The 22,006-nt window shown below is 51.1% G+C and overlaps 1 protein-coding gene across 1 annotated transcript; it reads right to left on the bottom strand.

The window, feature by feature from the left end:
- Positions 1-1,363: 1,363 nt before the first annotated feature.
- dgcr2 (DiGeorge syndrome critical region gene 2) lies at positions 1,364-21,365 on the bottom strand. Its single transcript, XM_070887491.1, has 5 exons — positions 21,188-21,365; positions 17,133-17,336; positions 12,601-12,753; positions 8,225-8,464; positions 1,364-3,156 (listed from the first exon to the last, which is right to left on the bottom strand). Exons 1-5 carry the CDS (start codon positions 21,363-21,365, stop codon positions 2,942-2,944), a joined length of 990 nt encoding a protein of 329 aa, XP_070743592.1. The 3' UTR covers positions 1,364-2,941.
- Positions 21,366-22,006: the final 641 nt, after the last annotated feature.

Genomic DNA, 22,006 nt, shown 5'->3' with positions numbered 1-22,006 from the left:
GGCCTGTCTCTCTCTCTCCCCATCCCCCAATCCCGGTGAGGCCTGTCTCTCTCCCCACCCCCCAATCCCAGTGAGGCCTGTCTCTCTCTCTCCCCATCCCCCAATCCCGGTGAGGCCTGTCTCTCTCCCCACCCCCCAATCCCGGTGAGGCCTCTCTCTCTCTCCCCACCCCCCAATCCCAGTGAGGCCTGTCTCTCTCCCCACCCCCCAATCCCGGTGAGGCCTGTCTCTCTCCCCACCCCCCAATCCCGGTGAGGCCTGTCTCTCTCCCCACCCCCCAATCCCGGTGAGGCCTGTCTCTCTCCCCACCCCCCAATCCCGGTGAGGCCTGTCTCTCTCCCCACCCCCCAATCCCGGTGAGGCCTGTCTCTCTCCCCACCCCCCAATCCCGGTGAGGCCTGTCTCTCTCCCCACCCCCCAATCCCGGTGAGGTCTGTCTCTCTTCCGCCGCCCCCCCCCCCCACCTCTCCTGGTGAGGCCTGTCTCCCCCAAAGAGCTGTGCTGACACTCCAGTGCAGTACTGAGGGAGTGCTGCACTGCTGGAGGTTCCGTCTTTTGAATGAGACGTTAAACTGAGGACCCATCTGCTCCCTGAGATGAATACAATGTGCTAATGACCAGATAAATGTGTTGGTTAAGGGATAAATATTGGCCGGAACACAGAGGAGATCCCAGCCTGTAACTCAACTCCCAGGTATCCGTCTATCTATATATAAACCCCTCGATTAGATCCCAGCCTGTAACTCAACTCCCGGGTATCTGTTATTCTATATATAACCCTCCGAACCCCCCCCCCCGATTAGATTCCAGCCTGTAACTCACTCCCGGGTATCTGTTATTCTATATATAAACCCCCCCCGAACCCCTCGATTAGATCCCAGCCTGTAACTCACTCCCGAGTATCTGTTATTCTATATATAAACCCCCCCCGAACCCCTCGATTAGATTCCAGCCTGTAACTCACTCCCGGGTATCTGTTATTCTATATATAAACCCCCCCCGAACCCCTCGATTTGATCCCAGCCTGTAACTCACTCCCAGGTATCTGTTATTCTATATATAAACCCCCCCCGAACCCCTCGATTAGATCCCAGCCTGTAACTCACTCCCGGGTATCCGTCTATCTATATATAAACCCCCCCCGAACCCCTCGATTAGATCCCAGCCTGTAACTCACTCCCGGGTATCCGTCTATATATATAAAAAACCCCGAACCCTTCGATTAGATCCCAGCCTTTGAATCGACACACTGGGCGCTATCTTGGGAAACTTGCCGAGATTCCACTTCTGACAACTATTTTCTTGCCAGATGAGGGATGATTATGGTGAGACGTGATAATGAAAAGTCAGAACAGAAAGGAAGTTACCTCCACTTTAGAATTTATTTGGCATTTCAATGAATGTTATTAACAGCAACATGAGAAATTGAACAGCTCCTCATGTGCTGCCCAAAAAGCAAAGTGAAAAATGGAAACTCTGAAACGCACGCACTATTAACAGTATCAAATTTAATCTCTACATTTCACGTAATATCAAAATCTTTCCACTGCCACAGGAAGTTCAATCACAGACAAACTAGGTACAAACATGTGGTGTGTGTGTGTGTGTGTGTGTGTGTGTGTGTGTGCGTGTGCATGTGCGTGTGTGAATTGAGGAACAAGGGGAGAGATTGTGACTGGACAATGGAAAGGTGGTGCACAATTCCCAAACACTCCGCCTGAATGGAGTTTCCCAACAAAATGGCTGCAGCAAACAAGTCAACGCAAAGCCCAACACCAACATCAATATCATTGATCAACATCAACCAATCACATCAATATAATTGATCAACATCAACCAATCACACTGATGAATATATCAATCAATATCAATAAACCCAATCAATAGCACCGTTCCAATGATTAACATGTTGATCAATATCAATCAATCACCAATATTATTGGCCACAGTAACAATGATCAACCTATCAATTATCATCAACACCACTGATTAATATCATCCAACAAAAATGAACATGATATTGAAAATCTCCAGTAGGGAAGAGTGAGCAGGGTGAGGGAGAACGGGATGTGGGAATGTGCTCTCGGACTCGTCACGTTTCTGTACACTGCCCCTGGCCCAGCGACCCGGGGGGGGGGAGGGGGGAGGGGGGGAGGCACAGCCTGCCTCCACACTCAGCTTCTTGAACATACTGGTGCTGATACAGTTCTGGCAAAACAAAGTCATACTGAGACCCCGAGTTCAGGCCTCAACCCCCACCCCACCTTCCAAGGGCGAACCTGTAATCACTGCTGCCGCCCATCCCGAAAGCCTGTAAACGCCCCCGCCCCCAGTGCCCGAGGCTGTAACCCCACTCCCAGTGTACACCCAACCTACCTACGCTTCTTCCTAGTGTTAAACAGCTTAGTCCCACCATTCCTGTATCTCAGTGACATTCCCGAATACCAACAGTGAGTGCACGTCTGTATATCTACAAATATCACTCAGCTCTTTCCAAAAATGGGCCCCATCAGTTCCCGGCCTGTGACCCCTGGGTCTGTGACCCCCCGCGGCCTGTGACCACCTGGGTCTGTGATCCCCGTTATGAGAGTTTTGTGATGCCAGTTTATATTCAGCATGCAGAACCACCAACCCCTCAAGTTCCTTCCAGCCCCTCGATTCAGAGCCCTGCATTCATACGCAAAGTCTATTAAAAACACAAAAATCAGCTGCCCATTAGTTTCCTAAAGTCCTATTGTACCCGTCTCCAGAGAAACGTGCTGCATTCCACCATCAATATATACACAAAGGATCAACTCGTCATGGAAACATGAAATCTGACTGCTGGAAACCAGAAGGAAAGCCTTGTTTAGTCATCGGACTGGTGTTTGTCTGTACAGCACTGTGCAAACATCTGCTCTAATTCCAAAAAACAATCTCGACCCCGCCCGACCCTCCCCGTTTATACAACAGTGTTTACTGAAGCGTGCTCGCTCAGTGCTGTGCTCTCTGAGCACGTGTCGTGCGGCACCAGCAAGCTGCTGCTGTCAGCCGAGTCTTCCAGCTCCTCTGTGGCAATGGCGAGAGTAAAGTCTGCTGCATCTGCCTCTTCTCCAGGGGCACTCTCTGCCGTGGGCAGCGGGCTGCCCGGCTCCATCACCTGTCCACCACTGCCATCTAAAGTCAAACATAATGCACTTTATTTTCTGTATCGCACAATAAACTGCACCTGATGGAAGAAGCAGACTCCAAACTGCCCCATCACATCCTCGCTCTCGCCCTATCGCGCCCTCGCCCTATCGCGCCCTCGCCCCGTCACATTTTCAACTTCAGGCTTTGGCAGATGCCAAGTGAATTAGGATCAGACTAAAGAGCAAACAGGCCCTGGGCACAGACAGGGCAACACTTCAGCTGAAGGCCCGTCAGCAGATCCACAGTCTGAATTCAAACATGAACTTCATCTATTCTCTTTGAATGCCATGTCATTCTCTGCCTGATTATTGTGGCATTCCTTTCCATCGCAATGTTCCAGGATGGAAACAAGCCGATCAGACCAATAAATCTGCTTGATTGGCTGGTGGTTGATGAGTAGTTTTTTCTTTTTCTTTCCTTTACCAGTAGGTAACCTTTATCATTGTCGTTGCCAAATTAAGTTAATTTAAGGGTTAAGTCATGGCAGGAGAGCCCAGACCCGTGTCATGCTCCTCCTGTGCTGTGTGGGAAGTCAGGGACGCTTCCAGTGTCCTTGACTACTATGTGCGCAGGAAGTGTGTCCAGCTGCAGCTCCTGACAGACCGCATTGCTGCACTGAAGCTGCGGGTGGGTTTACTCTGGAGCATCCAGAGTAAATAGCACGTGAATAGCACGTTTAGTGAGTTGGTCACACCACAGGTAAAGGATACACAGCCAGATAGGGAATGGGTGACCAACAGGAAGAGCAGTGGAAGGAAGGTAGTGCAGCGGTCCCCTGCGGTCATCCCCCTGCAAAACGGATACACTGCTTTGGGTACTGTTGGGGGAGATGACTCATCAGGGGAGGGCAGCAGCAGCCAAGTCCATGGCACCGTGGCTGGCTCTGCTGCACAGGAGGGCAGGAAAAAGAGTGGGAGAGCAATAGTGATAGGGGACTCGATTGTAAGGGGAATAGATAGGTGTTTCTGCGGCCGCAATCGAGACTCCAGGATGGTGTGTTGCCTCCCTGGTGCAAGGGTCAAGGATGTCTCTGAGTGGGTGCAGGACATTTTGGAGGGGGAGGGTGAACAGCCAGTTGTCGTGGGGCATATAGGTACCAACGATATAGGTAAAAAACGGGATGAGGTCCTACAAGCTGAATTTAGGGAGCTAGGAGTTAAATTAAAAAGTAGGACCTCAAAGGTAGTAATCTCAGGATTGCTACCAGTGTCACGTGCTAGTCAGAGTAGGAATCGCAGGATAGCTCAGATGAATACGTGGCTTGAGGAGTGGTGCAGAAGGGAGGGATTCAAATTCCTGGGACATTGGAACCGGTTCTGGGGGAGGTGGGACCAGTACAAACCGGACGGTCTGCACCTGGGCAGGACCAGAACTGATGTCCTAGGGGGAGTGTTTGCTAGTGCTGTTGGGGAGGGGTTAAACTAATATGGCAGGGTGATGGGAACCTATGCAGGGAGACAGAGGGAAGTAAAATAGGGGCAGAAGCAAAAAATAGAAAGAAAAAAAGTAAAAGTGGAGGGCAGAGAAACCCAAGGCAAAAATCAAAAAGGGCCACATTGCAGCAAAATTCTAAAAGGGCAAAGTGTGTTAAAAAGACAAGCCTGAAGGCTCTGTGCCTCAATGTGAGGAGTATTCGTAATAAGGTGGACGAATTAACTGCACAGGCAGCAATGAATGAATATGATATTATTGGCATCACGGAGACATGGCTCCAAGGTGACCAAGGCTGAGAACTCAACATCCAGGGATATTCAATATTCAGGAAGGATAGACAGAAAGGAAAAGGAGATGGGGTAGCATTACTGGTTCAAGAGGAAATTGACACAATAGTAAGGAAGGACATTAGCTTGGATGATGTGGAATCTGTATAGGTAGAGCTGCAGAATACCAAAGGGCAGAAAACGTTAGTGGGAGTTGTGTACAGACCACCAAACAGTAGTAGTGAGGTTGGGGACAGCATCAAACAAAAAATTAGGGATGCGTGCAATAAAGGTACAGCAGTTATCATGGGCAACTTTAATCTACATATTGATTGGACTAACCAAACTGGTAGCAATACGATGGAGGAGGATTTCCTGAAGTGTATTAGGGATGGTTTTCTGGACCAATATGTCGAGGAACCAACTAGAGGGCTGGCCATCCTAGACTGGATGATGTGTAATGAGAAAGGACTAATTAGCAATCTTGTTGTGCGAGGCACCTTGGGGAAGAGTGACCATAATATGGTAGAATTATTTATTAAGATGGAGATTGACACAGTTAATTCAGAAACTAGGGTCCTGAACTTAAGGAAAGGTAACTTCGATGGTATGAGACGTGAATTGGCTAGGATAGACTGGCGAATGATACTTAAAGGGTTGACGGTGGATAGGCAATGGCAAACATTTAAAGATCACATGGATGAACTTCAACAATTGTACATCCCTGTCTGGAGTAAAAATAAAACGGGGAAGGTGGCTCAACCGTGGCTAACAAGGGAAATTAAGGATAGATCCAAGGAAGAGGCATATAAATTGGCCAGAAAAAGCAGAAACCTGAGGAATGGAAGAAATTTATAATTCAGCAGAGGAGCAAAGGGTTAAATTAGGAGGGGGAAAATAGAGTATGAGAGGAAGCTTGTCGGGAACATAAAAACTGACTGCAAAAGCTTCGATAAATATGTGAAGACAAAAAGATAAGTGAAGACAAACGTAGGTCCCTTGCAGTCAGATTCAGGTGAATTTATAATGGGAACAAAGAAATGGCAGACCAGCTGAACAAATACTTTGGTTCTGTCTTCACGAAGAAAGACACAAATAACCTTCCGGAAGTACTAGGGGATCGGGGGTCGAGTGAGGAGGAACTGAAGGATATCCTTATTAGGCGGGAAATTGTGTTAGGGAAATTGATGGGATTGAAGGCCGATAAATCTCCGGGGCCTGATAGTCTGCATCCCAGAGAACTTAAGTGGCTCTAGAAATAGTGGATGCATTGGTGATCATTTTCCAATAGCCTATCGACTCTGGATCAGTTCCTATGGACTGGAGGGTAGCTAATGTAACATCACTTTTTAAAAAGGGAGCGAGAGAGAAAACATCAGAGAAGACATCAATAGTGGGGAAAATGTTGGAATCAATTATTAAAAGATGAAATAACGGCGCATTTGGAAAGTATTTGAATAACAGGATCGGTCCAAGTCAGCATGGATTTATGAAAGGGAAATCATGCTTGACAAATGTTCTGGAAATTTGAGGATGTAACTAGTAGAGTGGACAAGGGAGAACCAGTGGATGTGGTGTATTTGGACTTTCAAAAGGCTTTTGACAAGGTCCCACACAAGCGTGGTGTGCAAAATTAAAGCACGTGGTATTGGGGGTAATGTACTGATGTGGATAGAGAACTGGTTGACAGACAGGAAGCAGAGAGTCGGGATAAACGGGTCCTTTTCAGAATGGCAGGCAGTGACTAGTGGGGTGCCACAGGGTTCAGTGCTGGGACCCCAGCTCTTTACAATATATATCAATGATTTGGATGAAGGAATTGAGTGCAATATCTCCAAGTTTGCAGATGACACTAAACTGGGTGGCAGTGTGAGCTGTGAGGAGGATGCTAAGTGGCTACAGGGTGAATTGGACAGGTTAGGTGAGTGGGCAAATGCATGGCAGATGCAGTATAATGTGGATAAATGTGAGGTTATCCACTTTGGGGACAAATACACAAAGGAAGAATATTATCAGAATGGCAGATTAGGAGACCTGGGTGTCATGGTACATCAGTCATTGAAACTTGGCATACAGGTACAGCAGGCGGTGAAGGCGGCAAATGGTATGGTGGCCTTCGTAGCTAGGGGATTTGAGTACAGGAGCAGGGAGGTCTTACTGCAGTTGTAAGGGCCTTGGTAAGGCCTCACCTGGAATATTGTGTTCAGTTTTGGTCTCCTAATCTGAGGAAGGACGTTCTTGTTATTGAAGGAGTGCAGCGAAGGTTCATCAGACTGATTCCCGGGATGGCTGGACTGACATATGAGGAGAGACTGGATCGACTGGGCCTTTATTCACTGGAGTTTTGAAGGATGAGAGGGGATCCCATAGAAACATATAAAATTCTGATGGGACTGGACAGGTTAGACGCAGGAAGAATGTTCCCGATGTTGGGGAAGTCCAGAACCAGGGGACACAGTCTAAGGATAAGGGGTCGGCCATTTAGGACAGAGGTGAGGAGAAACTTCTTCACTCAGAGTTGTTAACCTGTGGAATTCCCTGCCGCAGAGTGTTGTTGATACCAGTTCATTGGATATATTCAAGAGGGAGTTAGATATGGTCCTTACGGCTAAAGGGATCAAGGGGTATGGAGAGAAAGCAGGAAAGGGGTACTGAGGGAATGATCAGCCATGATCTTGTTGAATGGTGGTGCAGGCTCGAAGGGCCGAATGGCCTACTCCTGCACCTATTTTCTATGTTTCTATCATTGTTGGTTCCCACAGAATCGCCAGCCTAATCCCACTCACCCTTTAATATCCCACCCCTATCCTGGGGTCTCATGAACTTCTCTTGTCACCCTTTACAGATCATGGGCCTATAATACTGGGACACCAATTACATCAATATATAATATTGGGCCTGAGTTTTAATAGACACAGACAGTAGGTTGGACCTACGAGGGTGGGGAAGGTCAGGGTGGGGAAGGTAGGGGCTGAGGAGGCCGGGGCGGGGGTGGAGGAGCGTCGAGAGATTGCAGAGGAATGTGATCGGGGCCCAGGAGAGGCGAGGGCCCAGGGGCAGCAAGGGCCAGCCCACACTGCGATATGTGTGTGCACTAGGTCCTGCAGCAGAGCAGGTCTCCAGTCGTCTTGGTTAACACTTGTCACTGGACCAAGACCTCGCTCTGTCAAGCCCGTGTGGTGGCTGGTGTGCAACGGCCACCACACGTTAAAAAAATCCACGCTTCAGGATGTAGTTCGGGACTTGGAATATTAGGTCCTTCATTGAAACACCAGTGAGCTCATCCCTTTTTGGCGTGGAAGCAAGTCATCCTCGATATGAGGGAGCGCCTATGACGGTGAGGTTGGACATACCTGGGCTGACACAAACCATGCTGTCTGGATTGATGGACGCTTCATACGGTGGAGGTGGGTCGTCGGGGTGCTGTATGTCTGGGTATTTAAATGCTGTGTATGGAGGTGGGGGGTCATGGAAGTGGAATGCTCCTCCCTCACCATCGTCAGAAAGATGTAGAGGAGTTAGGCCTGATCCAAGGCTATCCGGGCCGTAATCGAAGCCTGGCATTCGACTTCGGGCCAGGTTAAAATGATGCACTGTGAAAAGAAATGTAGAGAATCAACTTCAAGCACCAAACTCAGTGTTACCAATTGCTGACACAGAGAAACGTGAGCCAGGACTGAAGCTCTTGGCATAAACCCACAGCTACCCTGTGGTGCCTCTCTCTACATTCTCCAAAGGGCCTGTCCCTGCCTCCTTCCGGCACCAAACCCAATGCTCCCATCCTACATTCTCGCCAACCTTCTTGCCCAGTGTGCCTGCCATGGGCTACTGTCACCAGCCTCCTTCCTGTCCCATTCATTCGATGGGCCTAATGGCCTCCTTCTGTGCGGCAATGACTATGACTCGTCCCCTTAGCCTCAGCCAGCAGATGGACAATCACTGCCTCGCCATGCAGATGATTGCAATGAGCCTGGCTGACACCTTGACCCTTACTGAGGCCTCCTCCCCCTCACCACCTGCTGGCCAGACCTGGCCCTTATCACTCGCACTCTTCCTCTACTTCTCCGGAATCTTCTCCTCCTTTCAGAACACTCCTTCGCCTCTTCTTTAACGACTCTTTGTCTGCCGCCACTCCCAAGCCCCACTCTGATATTCTCCCACTTCTCCCCAAAATAGCCTCCATCCGTTTCTCCCTCAGCCCCTGCACGCAACGTCCTCATCCTCAATAATTTCAATCTTTATTTCAGCTCTCTTTTCCCGCTCACTTCTGAATTCACTGCCTTCAGATCACCGTGTGTCAGCTGTGGCTCAGTGGGCAACACTCTCACCTGAGTTCAAGCCCCACTCCAGGGACTTCAGCACAAAATATCTAGGCTGGCACTCCCAGTGCGGTACTGAGGGAGCGCCGCACTGTCGGAGGGGCAGTACTGAGGGAGCCCCGCACTGTCGGAGGGGCAGTACTGAGGGAGTGCCGCACTGTCGGAGGGGCAGTGCTGAGGGAGCGCCGCACTGTCGGAGGGGCGGTACTGAGGGAACGCCGCACTGTCGGAGGGGCGGTACTGAGGGAGCGCCGCACTGTCGGAGGGGCAGTACTGAGGGAGCCCCGCACTGTCGGAGGGGCAGTACTGAGGGAGCGCCGCACTGTCGGAGGGGCAGTACTGAGGGAACGCCGCACTGTCGGAGGGGCGGTACTGAGGGAGCACCGCACTGTCGGAGGGGCAGTACTGAGGGAGCCCCGCACTGTCGGAGGGGCGGTACTGAGGGAACGCCGCACTGTCGGAGGGGCGGTACTGAGGGAGCACCGCACTGTCGGAGGGGCAGTACTGAGGGAGCCCCGCACTGTCGGAGGGGCAGTACTGAGGGAGTGCCGCACTGTCGGAGGGGCGGTACTGAGGGAACGCCGCACTGTCGGAGGGGCGGTACTGAGGGAGCACCGCACTGTCGGAGGGGCGGTACTGAGGGAGCGCCGCACTGTCGGAGGGGCGGTACTGAGGGAGCGCTGCACCCCCCCCCACCTCTCCCGACCCCCCCCCCCCACCTCTCCCGACCCCCTCCCCACCTCTCCCAATCCCCCCCCAACCTCTCCCGACCCCCCCCCCACCCCACCTGTCCCGACCCCCCCCACACTTCGTTCCCCTGACTCTGACATCTCTCTCTCCCTTTGCCCCACCATTGGTGCCCGTGCCTTCAGCCGGAATCCCTCCTTAATCTCAGCGCCTCTCTTCTTTCTTTAACCAAGCTTTGGTGTCCATTCAGTACGTCTCTGGTAAGTGCGCTGGGACAGTTTCTTTACATTAAAATGTACTACAAAAATGAATGTTGATATTGAAAATAAATCATTGTTGGAGATGCCTGGCTGCATTGAGATAGGTGGAGGCAGTCTTTACAGTCTTGCTCCCATCAGATTCCCAGAAATGTTCCTCTACTGGTGCATTCGACATCGGAGGAAAGGATGCTCACCAACTGTACTTGTGTCAGGCCTGATACACTGGATCTTGCCAGGGTCACATGGAGCTCTCAATGTGCTTCAGTCCCACATTCTTCTCCACTAACTGGAGAAACAGGGCAAGCTCGATAAAAAGAGTTTTTAAAAACAACCTTCTGACTCAGAGGCAAGAATGCTATACACTGAGCCACAGCAGACCAAGACCCAAGTTGTATGATAGAAGCACTTCTATTGCTGTATATAAATACTGTATAAATGGTCTGGGAAGAATTGCCAGACACAGCATGGCAGGATACTGGTGAAATTCAACAACGTGCATTTATATAGCGCATTTATTGTAGTAAAATGTCCCAAGGCACTTCACAGGAGCGATTATCAAACAAAATTTGACACCAAGTCACATAAGGAAATATTAGGACAGATGACCAAAAGAAGAGATAGATTTTAAGGAGTGTGTTAAAAGATGAGAGAGGGGTTTAACGAGGGAATTCCGGAGTTTAAAGCCAAGGCAGCTGAATGCACAGCAGATAATATTGGAGTGATTAAAATCGGGCCAAGAATCCAGAATATGAGGAGTGCAGGGATCTCAGGGGGTTGAGAGGCTGGAGTAGATTACAGAGATAGATAGGGAGGTGCGAGGCCACAGAGGGATTTGAAAACAAGAATGAGAATTTTAAAATCGAGGCGTTGCTTAACCACACAGGGGGTGATGGGTGAGCGGGACTCGGTGCGAGTTAGGACACAGGTCAGTGAGCACAGCGGGTGATGGGTGAGCGGGACTCGGTGTGAGTTAGGACACAGGTCAGCGAGCACAGTGACTGATGGGTGAGCGGGACTCGGTGCGAGTTAGGACACGGGTCAGTGAGCACAGGGGGTGATGGGTGAGCGGGACTCGGTGCGAGTTAGGACACAGGTCAGCGAGCACAGCGGGTGATGGGTGAGTGGGACTCGGTGCGAGTTAGGACACGGGGCAGTGAGCACAGCGGGTGATGGGTGAGCGGGACTCGGTGCGAGTTAGGACATGGGGCACAGGGGGTGATGGGTGAGTGGGACTCGGTGCGAGTTAGGACACGGGTCAGCGAGCACAGGGGGTGATGGGTGAGCGGGATTGGGTGCGAGTTAGGACACGGGTCAGCGAGCACAGGGGGTGATGGGTGAGCGGGACTTGGTGCGAGTTAGGACACGACGCACAAGGGATAATGGGTGAGTGGGACTTGGTGCGAGTTAGGAAACGGGGCAGCGAGCACAGGGGGTGATGGGTGAGCGGGACTCAGTGCGAGTTAGGACACGGGTCAGCGAGCACAGGGGGTCATGGGTGAGCGGGACTTGGTGCGAGTTAGGACACGACGCACAGGGGGTGATGGGTGAGTGGGACTTGGTGCGAGTTAGGACACGGGTCAGCGAGCACAGGGGGTGATGGGTGAGCGGGACTGGATGCGAGTTAGGACACGGGGCAGTGAGCACAGTGGGTGATGGGTGAGCGGGACTGGGTGCGAGTTAGGACACGGGGCAGTGAGCACAGGGGTGATGATGGGTGAATGGGACTGGATGCGAGTTAGGACACGGGGCAGTGAGCACAGTGGGTGATGGGTGAGCGGGACTGGGTGCGAGTTAGGACACGGGGCAGTGAGCACAGGGGTGATAGGTGAATGGGACGGAGTGCGAGTTAGGACACGGGGCAATGAGCAGGATTGGGTGCGAGTTAGGACACGGGGCAGTGAGCACAGGGGGTGATGGGTGAGCGGGACACGGTGTGAATTAGGACACGGCGCACAGTGGGTGATGGGTGAGCGGGACACGGTGAGAGTTAGGACACGGGGCAGCCAGGTTTTGGATGAGCTGCAGTTTACGGAGGGTGGACGGCGGGCCAGGAGTAGTCAAGTCTTAAGGTAACAAAGGCATGGATGAGGGCTTCAGCAACAGATAAGCTGAGGCAGGGCGATGTTACGGAGGTAGAAAAAGGCGGTCTTAGTGACTGAGCAGATATGGCATTGGAAGCTCATCTTGGGGTAAAATAAGACAGCAAGGTTGCGAAGAGTCTGGTTGAGCCTCAGACTGTGGCCAGAGGGAGGGATGGAGTCAGTGGCTCGTGAACGCAGTTTGTGATGGGGACCAAAGACAATGTTCAGTATTCCCAATATTTAAGGACATTGCTGCTCATCCAGTACTGGATGTTGGACAAGCGGCACAGACCATGGAGGGGTTGCGGAAGGTTGTGGTGAGGTAGAGCTGGGCGTCGTCAGCTTTTATGACACTAACATTACTTTGCGACACAATACTTACAGTTGCCCCCAATGAGAGACTCGATGCGCTCTCTGCGTCTCTGCCGTAAGCGGTGGACCATGAAGAGGAGCAGTGAGAGGATAAGGAAGGAGGAGATACAGCTTACGATCAGGCGCATCCCACTTGCCATTGAGTCAAAAATACTGCTGCCGTCTGCGGGCAGAGGGACAGAGCAGGGCAGTTACACTCAACACACGATCCACACACAGGCTGGCACACTCTTAGCTACTCTGACACAAGATGGCCTCCTTCCGTGCTGTAAACTTCTATGATTTCTATGATTCTGTGATGCCCTCCCAGTAAACAGCAATTTATAGAAAGTTTCCTGTGAGGACTCACCTCCTTCTAAACAAATGACAGTGCTGTTGGAGCTGAATGAACATAACATAAGAAGTAGGAGCAGGAGTCGGCCTTTCAACCTCTTGAGCCTGCTCCGCCATTTAAAAAGACCATGGCTGATCTTCAATCTCAACTCCACTTTCTTGCCCAATCCTCATATCCCTTAATATCCAAAAATCTATCTATCTCAGCCTTGAATATAATCAACAACTTAGCATCCACAGCTCTCTGGGGCAGAGAATTCCAAAGATTCACAACCATCCGAGAGAAGAAATTTCTCCTCATCTCAGTTCTAAATGGCCGACCCCTTATCCTGAGACTGTGCCCCCTGGTTCTAGACTCCCCAGCCTGGGGGAAACAACCTCAGCATCTACCCTTCAGAATCTTCTTATGTTTCACTGAGATACCTCTCATTCTTCTAAACTCCAAAGAGTATCGGCCCATTCTACTCAATCTCTCCTCATAGGACGGCCCTCTCATCCCAGGAATCCATCTGGTGAATCTCCGTTGCACCGTCTCCAGGGCAAGTATATCCTTCCTTAGATAAGGAGACCAAAGCTGTGCACAGTACTCCAGGTGTGGTCTCACCAGGGCCTGTATAATTGTAGCAAGACTTCCTTACTCTTATACACCAACCCCCTGCAATAAAGGACAACATGCCATTTGCCTTCCTTATTGCTTGCTTTACTTGCATGCTCGCTTTCTGTGTTTCCTGCACAAGGACCCCCAAATCTCTCAACACCAACATTTAAACATTTCTCACCATTTAAAAAACATTGTTTTTCTATTCTTCCTACCAAAGTGAGTAACCTCATTTCCCCACATTACATTCCAGTGAGTTGCCCACTCACTCAGTCTATCTATATCCCTTTGCAGACGCTTTGTGCCCTCCGCAGCTTACTGTCCCACCTAGTTTTGTATCGTCAGCAAACTTGGATACGTTATACAAGGTTATTTCATGTAAGTCACTGATATACATTGTAAATAGCTGATGCCCCAGCACTGACCCTGCGGCACTCCACCAGTAACAGCCTGCCAACCCGAAAATGACCCGTTTATCCCTACCGTGTTTTTTGTCCTTCAACCAATCCACTATCCATGTTAATTCATTCTTCTTATTCTTAGGCCGTCCCCCAGAGGCGAGGGTGACTTGCTTCCACACTAAAATGAGTTCTCAGGTGATTGATGAGTCCGATGTGGGACCGACAGTCTCTGTCACAGGGGCAGATTGTGATTGGTGGGACAGGTGGATGGGGTGCTTGATTTTTCATACACTCTTTCCGCTGTTTAAGAACATAAGAACTTAAGAAATAGGAGCAGGAGTAGACCATTCGGCCCCTCGAGCCTGCTCCGCCATTCAATGAGATCATGGCTGATCTGATCATGGACTCAGCTCCACTTCCCTGCCCGCTCCCCATAACCCTTTACTCCCTTATCGCTCAAAAATCTGTCTATCTCCGCCTTAAATATATTCAACGACCCAGCGTCCACAGCTCTCTGGGGCAGAGAATTCCAGATTTAGAACCCGGAGAAGAAATTCCTCCTCATCTCAGTTTTAAATGGGTGGCCCTTTATTCTGAGACTATGTCCCCTAGTTTTAGTTTCCCCTATGAGTGGAAATATCCTCTCTGCATCCACCTTGTCGAGCCCCCTCATTATCTTATATGTTTCAATAAGATCACCTCTCATTCTTCTGAACTCCAATGTGTGTAGACCCAACCTACTAAACCCTCGTCTCCAGAATCAACTGAGTGAACCTTCTCTGAACTGCCTCTAATGCAAGTATATCCTTCCTTAAAAACGGAGACCAAAACTGTACGCAGAACTCCAGGTGTGGCCTCACCAATACCCTGTACAGTTGTAGCAGGACTTCTCTGCTTTTATACTCTATCCCCCTTGAAATAAAGGCCAACATTCCATTTGCCTTCCTGATCACTTGCTGTACCTGCATACTAACTTTTTGTGTTTCATGCACAAGGACCCCCAGGTCCCTCTGTACTGCAGCATTTTGCAATTTTTCTCCATTTAAATTATAATTTGCTTTTCTATTATTTCTGCCAAAGTGGATAACCTCACATTTTCCCAAATTATATGTCATCTGCCAAATTGTTGCCCACTCACTTAGCCTGTCTATATCCTTTTGCAGATTTTTGTGTCCTCCTCACAATTTGCTTTCCCATCAGCAAACTTGGCTACATTACACTCAGTCTCTTCATCCAAGTCATTAATATAGATTGTAAATAGTTGAGGACCCAGCACTGATCCCTGCGGCACACCACTAGTTACTGTTTGCCAACTGGAAAATGACCCATTTATCCCAACTCTCTGTTTTCTGTTAGTTAGCCAATCCTCTATCCATGCTAATGTATTACCCCCAACCCAGTGAGCTTTTATCTTGTGCAGTAACCTTTTATGTGGCACCTTATCAAATGCCTTCTGGAAATCCAAATACACCACATTCACTGATTCCCCCTTATCCACCCTGCTCGTTACATCCTCAAAGAACTCCAGCAAATTTGTCAAACATGATTTCCCTTTCATAAAACCATGCTGACTCTGCTTGATTGAATTATGCTTTCCCAAATGTCCCGCTACTGCTTCCTTAATAATGGACTCCAGCATTTTCCCAACAACAGATGTTAGGTTAACTGGTCTACAGTTTCCTGCTTTTTGTCTGCCTCCTTTTTTAAAATATAGGTGTTACATTTGTGGTACATCTGTATTTTGATGCTTTTTGCGGTTTATACTTGGCTCCCAGCAAAGAGACTCGAAGGATGCTTCTCCTCCACTTTGAGCAGTCTTGGGCCAGGGACTTCCAAGAGGCGGTGGGGATGCTAACTCACAGCAAGTCCCGCTCACCCATCACTCCTGTGCTCACTGACCTACATTGGTCTGGCAACACCTCATTTTTAAAATTCTCATCCTTATTTTCAAATCCTTACATGGCCTTGTCTCTCCCTATCTCTAACCACTTCAGCCCTACAACTCCCGCCCCCCCCGAGATCTCTGCCAGCCTGCCCCCCCACCCCGAGATCTCTGCCACCACCCCCCCCACCCGAGCAGAGTATATCAGCTGGGGTGGAACTTGGCAATGGGGGTGGGAGGGGAGGGGCATCTGAGGGTATGTGGGGGAGGGGGGGTGTCAGGGTGTGAGGGGGGGGGGTGTCAGGGTGTGAGGGAGGAGAGGGGTGCCAGGGTGTGGGGGGGGGGGGGAGGGGTGCCAGGGGAGAGGAGAGGGTTGCCAGGGTGTGGGGAGGGGGGGGAGAAGAGGGGTGTCAGGGTGTGGGGGGTTCCAGGGTGTGGGGGGGGGGAGGGGTTCCAGGATGTGGGGGGGGGGGAGGGGAGAGGAGAGGGTTGCCAGGGTGTGGGGAGGGGGGGGGGAGGGGTGTCAGGGTGGGGGGGGGGGGGGAGAGAGAGAGGAGAGGATTGCCAGGGTGTGGGGGAGGGGTGCCAGGGTGTGGGGGGGAGGGGTGCCAGGGTGTGGGGGAGGGGGGGGGGAGGGGTGCCAGGGGGCTAATTACCAGAGAATCTGTTTTAGTGATGGCGGTTGGGGGATAAATATTGGCTGCAGGACACTTGGGATATCATCATCATAGACAGTCCCTCGGAATCGAGGAAGACTTGCTTCCACTCCTGAAGTGAGTTCTTTGGTGGCTGAACAGTCCAATACGAGAGCCACAGACTCTGTCACAGGTGGGACAGACAGTCGTTGAGGGAAGGGGTGGATGGGACTGGTTTGCCGCACGCTCTTTCCTCTCCTGCTCTTCTTCGAAATAGTGTCATGGGATTTTTTACATCCACGGGAGCAAACCAGGCCTCGGTCTAACAAATCTTACCCGAAAGACGGCACCTCCGATAGTGCAGCGCTCCGTCAGTATGGCACTGGAGTAGGGACTTAAGTGGGACACACGTGTGCTGCCCTGATTTAGCTTCAGGCACTTCCCTTTCCCGAGGCTGGGTTCCCATGGACCCTTCGGACACATCTGCTGCTTGCAGTTTACAAATAGATTCTGGAGCATGGCAACCCTACCCTGACATCCCATTGTGACCCAGCCCCAGGGTATGGGGAGCTCCTCACCTCCCCCTCCCCTCCGCCAATCGTCAGGCCTTTAACTCCCAGTCAGTGTTCCCCTCCTGCACTCACTGAGCGACGGTGTGCGGGATGGGACAGCGCTGGCCGTGACCTACTTTACCTGGGTCGAGGCAGGTGAACTTGCAGCATTCCTTCGGGTCTTTCTCGTAGTGCTGGCAGCCCTGGGGACGCTCGCACAATGCCGCCACGCACATTTCAGGTTCGCCTTTGTGACAGGTGCAGCTCAAGCACGGGTCGTTGCCCTTCGGAGTGAAGTACTTGCCCTCGTCCACCACGTTATCTTTTATATCCACACAGGTTTGACCTAAAACACAAGGATGCGGTTAGATGCAGGTTCCCAGAGGGAGATTGTAGCCCAGCCAGGTAGCCCTGGCCAAGAGGGTGGAGGAGAGGACAAGTCAAAGCCTTGATTGTCCAGACAGAGAGTTCCCAGCTCAGTTCAGTCGTGACATTATGAGGAGGCCCAGACCACCGAGGGTACCAGGCCATGTCAGACAGTTCTCGGGTCCCACTACAGACATGCAGGAACAGGCAGGAATTGTCTCGGTCAGGGAGGCTGGAGCAACAAGGAAATGCTAAAAAGTCTTAAAGTACAGCTTAAAAACGGCTAAACGACAATCACAAACTACAAAAAACACATGACATACATCTGTATTTTGATGCTTTTTCCATTTGCAGCTGGACACGGGTTCAGGAAACACACATTAGTCCATTGCATTCACAATCACCTCCTTGACCAATGCCACAGTGGCTCCACTCTCGAGCCCCAATCACACCAGCCAGGCCCACTCTGACAAGACTTCTCAAGTGTTTAAAGTTGGTCCTCTTAAAATGTAGCAATTTTGTTTGGGTTTTAGTAACCTCTCCAATTCTTGTAATGTTAAATGTGATCACATTGTGATCACAGGTACTAAGTCACATGCAGCTATCTGTTGGAGATTTGATCGTGCCGATTACTCAATCAAATCATTCCCCTTGTTAACTCTTTTACAAACAAGCCCATTTGAGAGATAAATATTGGCTAGGACACCGGGGATAACTCCCCTGCTCTTCATCAAAACAGTCCCATAACATCTTTTACGTCCACCTGAGAGCGCAGACGGGGCCTCGGTTTAAATAATATTGCATCCGAATGACAGCACCTCCGACAGTGCAGCACTCCCTCAGCACTGCACTGGAGTGTCAGCCTAGATTTTTGTGCTCAAGTCTCAGGAGTGGGACTTGAACCCAGAACCTTCTGACTCAAAGGCGAGAGTGCTGCCCACTGATTCATGGCGGAGCAGGGGAATGGGACTAATTCAATAGCTCTTTGAAAAAGCTGGCACCGGCATGATGGACTGAAACACCACGGAATGGGGCCAATCATTCTATGAGCTGGTCCCTTACCAATTGCCTTCCTTATCGCAGAGAAACGATTGCACTGGTTGGGGAATCTAAGACATAGACAAGCTCGAGCCAGGACGTTCAGGAGTGAAGTTGGAAAACACTTCTACACGTAAAGGGTGGGAGAAGTTTGGAACTCTCTTCCGCAAATGCAGTTGCTGCTAGGTCAATTGTTAATTATAAATTTGAGCGTGATAGATTTTTGTTACCCAAAGGTGTTCAGGGATATGAGCCAAAGGCGATGTCACAGAGCAGCCATGATCACATTGAATGGCGGGCAGAACAGGCCCAAGGTGATGAATGGCCTACTCCTGTTCCTATGTTCCTCTTAGGCAGTCCTTCGGAGTAGAGGGTAACTTGCTTCCACACTAATAGGAGTTCTCAGGTGACTGATGAGTCCAATGTGGGACCTACAGTCTCTGTCACAGGTGGGGCAGGTGGGTGGGGTGCCTGGGTTGTCGTGCGCTTGGCTTCAGCTTGCTCTCAGACAAGGCTCGAGATGTAGGGCACCTTCCCGGATGCTGCTCTTCCACTTTGGGCAGTCTTTAGCCAGGGACTCCCAGGTGTCGGTGGGGATGTTGCACTTTTTCAAGGAGGCTTTGAGGGTGTCCTTGAAACTTTTCCTCTGCCCCCCTGGGGCTTGTGATGTATGTAGAACACAAATCACAGACTCCACACGGTCTGGTGTTGTAGTAACTGCTGTGACCGTAGTCCTTTATTGTGTAACTCGAGTGTGGTGGGCAGCCTTTTATATCCTGTCTTGCAGGTACTTTCAGGTCTCCCACCACAGAGCCCTCTGTGGCACACCATTGTACTTATACATTTAATGTACCTGGACAATACACAACAGGGCTTGTTTGTTTTGGGAGGCTTGTGTCAGGCATGCGGACGATGTGCCCCATAAAGCAGAGCTGGTCCAGTGTGGTCAGTGCTTCGATGCTGGGGATGTTGACCTGAGCGAGAACACTGCTATGTTGGTGCGATATCCACCCAGTGGATTTGCAGGATCTTGCGGAGGCAGCGCTGGTGGTACTTCTCCAGCGCTTTGAGGTGCCTGCTGTACATAGTCCATGTCTCTGAAGCATATGAGGTTGGGTATCACTACAGCTCTGTAGTCCATGAGCTTGGTGCTGGTTTGAGGTCCTGGTCTTCAAACACTCTCTTCCTCAAGCAACCAAAAGCTGCACTAGCACACTGAATGCGATGTTGGACGACTTCTATGTCTGCCCTCGTTGACAGTAGGCTCCCGAGGTATGGAAAGTAGTCCACATTGTCCAAGGCCTCGTCATGGATCGTGATAATCGGAGGGCAGTGCTGTGTGGTGGGGGCAGGTTGGTGGGGGACCTTTGTCTTATGGATGTTTAATGTAAGGCCCATGCGCTTGTACGAGTCGGTGAAGGTGTTGATGATGGTTTGGAGTTCGGTCTCCGAGTGTGCGCAGACGCAGGCGCCATCTGCATACTGTAATTCAATGACAGAGGATGGGTCGGCCTTGGATCTGGACTGGAGGCGACGGAGGTTGAACAGTTTCCGGTTTGTCCTGTAGATTAGTTCCACTCCAGCGAGGAGCTTACTGAGGGTGAGGTGGAGCATTGCAGCAAGGAAGATCAAGAAGAGTGTTGGTACGATGACGAAGCCCTGCTTGACCCCAGTTCAGACGTGAATTGGGTCTGTGGTGGATCCATAGTCAGGATCACGGCCTGCATGTCATCATGGAGTAGGCGGAGGATGGTGACAAACTTGAGGGCAACTGAATTGGAGGAGGTATTAATGCTCCCTCTCGCACTGTCAATCCGGGACATCAGATCCCCCACCCTTGCATCCAGGAGCAGCATCAGTTTCCGTGAGTCCGATTTACAAAGAATTCTATTTGTAAACTCCTAATACCACAAAATTTGTCAGCTACTCTTTCTCTTTTTCCACTCCTTCACTGATAAGTTGCTGGATTGTTCCAGAGCAAGGAGCTCACAGACAATGTTCTCTAATACTCTGACTGTGTGTATGGACTGTTGCTGCACAGTTCAGAAATGGAATTACTGAACAGTGTATTTGTGGAATTCATGCTCGTAATCCGACCTCAGCATTCAGCACACACTGGGGCGTGCACATAAGCACGTCACTGAGTTGAAACTTGCTCACGTTGGGGTTTTTGGGTGCATTGCAATTCACCTCAGCACCCCTCGTCTAGGGAAGTGGAAAATAAACACATCAAGGCTTTCAGCTCCCTCCACACTGTCCCATTAAATTCCCCCAGGGCAGGTACAGCTTGGGTTAGATTGTCCCATCAGACTCTCACAAGACATGTACAACATGAATTCTACCAAACTCTTTCCATCACTTCAGTGGGACTGTCACCGTCAGCGAAAGAGAGACAAGGAACACACTGCCCGGTGAGGGACTGAGTTACAGTCCCGGAATAAACCACCCCCCCCCCCCAGGTGAGGGACTGGGACATAGACCTGGTTTGTTCACTTGGCTATATAAGTGTTCGGGGCTACTTCAGCCCTTTAGCTAAGTTGTTGAGAAATGATTTGAGTTAGTCCCTGGCTGCTCATGCAGCATGTGGGTCGGGACAGATTGACCTCGTACTATGGAGTCAAACGTTAGCTTGTGGAGTAGGAGGAAAAGGCTTTACATGGAGCGGAGGTCCTGGGCCCTTTCCTGTAGTTGCTCCCTCCCGTAACTGGAAAGTTTAACTCATTGCTGCCCTTATAAGGAGCAGCTGGTGGGCTGGCGGGTGTCAAGGGGCGGTACCTCCCTGTATCCACTCACCTCTTTTGCAGAGAAATGCCGACTTCTGGTTACAGTTCTCGGCGTACCAGCTGTGTAATCCGTGGTGCCGCAAGCTGGGGAAGTGAAAGCACTGCAGCTGGGCGCATAACACGTTTTCCTGCTCCGGGATGGTCATTCCAAATATCGGCACCTTTTCCGGGGGAAGGAACACTTCCATGGAACCTGCAGCGGGAAAACAGCATTAACCATGTGAGATGCACAGTGCAACAGGCATTTCAGGAACATTAAATCTTCCCAACACCAGAAGAGGAGGAGCAATAAGGCAGAAGAGAGGCAGGCGGAACGGATGGAAAGATATGGGGAGGGGGAGGTTAGGTGGGGGGGGGGGGAGGAGGAGGAGGGGGGAGGGGGGAGAGAGGGGGGGGGGAGGGGGGAGGGGGGAGAGAGGGGGAGAGGGGAGAGGAGGGAGGAGAGGAGAGGAGGGGAGGGGAAGAGGAGGGGAGGGGAAAGAGGAGGGGAGGGGGGAGGAGAAGAGGGCGGGGGGGAGGAGAAGAGGGCGGGGGGGAGGAGAAGAGGGCGGGGGGGGAGGAGAAGAGGGCGGGGGGGAGGAGAGGGGGGGAGGAGAGGGGGGGAGGAGGAGAGGGAGAGGGGGGGGAGGAGGAGAGGGAGAGGGGGGGAGGAGGAGGGGGGGGAGGAGGAGAGAGGGGGGCAGAGAGGAGGGGGGGGAGGAGGGGGGGGAGGAGGGGGGGAGGAGAGGGGGGAGGAGGAGCGGAGGGGGGGAGAGGAGGAGAGGGGGGGGGAGAGGAGGAGAGGTGGGGGGGAGAGGAGGAGAGGTGGGGGGGAGCAGGAGAGAGGGGG

This window comes from Pristiophorus japonicus, chromosome 8 (genome assembly GCF_044704955.1).
Source record: "Pristiophorus japonicus isolate sPriJap1 chromosome 8, sPriJap1.hap1, whole genome shotgun sequence".
In the NCBI taxonomy this organism is placed as follows: Eukaryota; Metazoa; Chordata; class Chondrichthyes; family Pristiophoridae; genus Pristiophorus; species Pristiophorus japonicus.
This window is presented reverse-complemented; position numbering and strand designations above follow the sequence as displayed.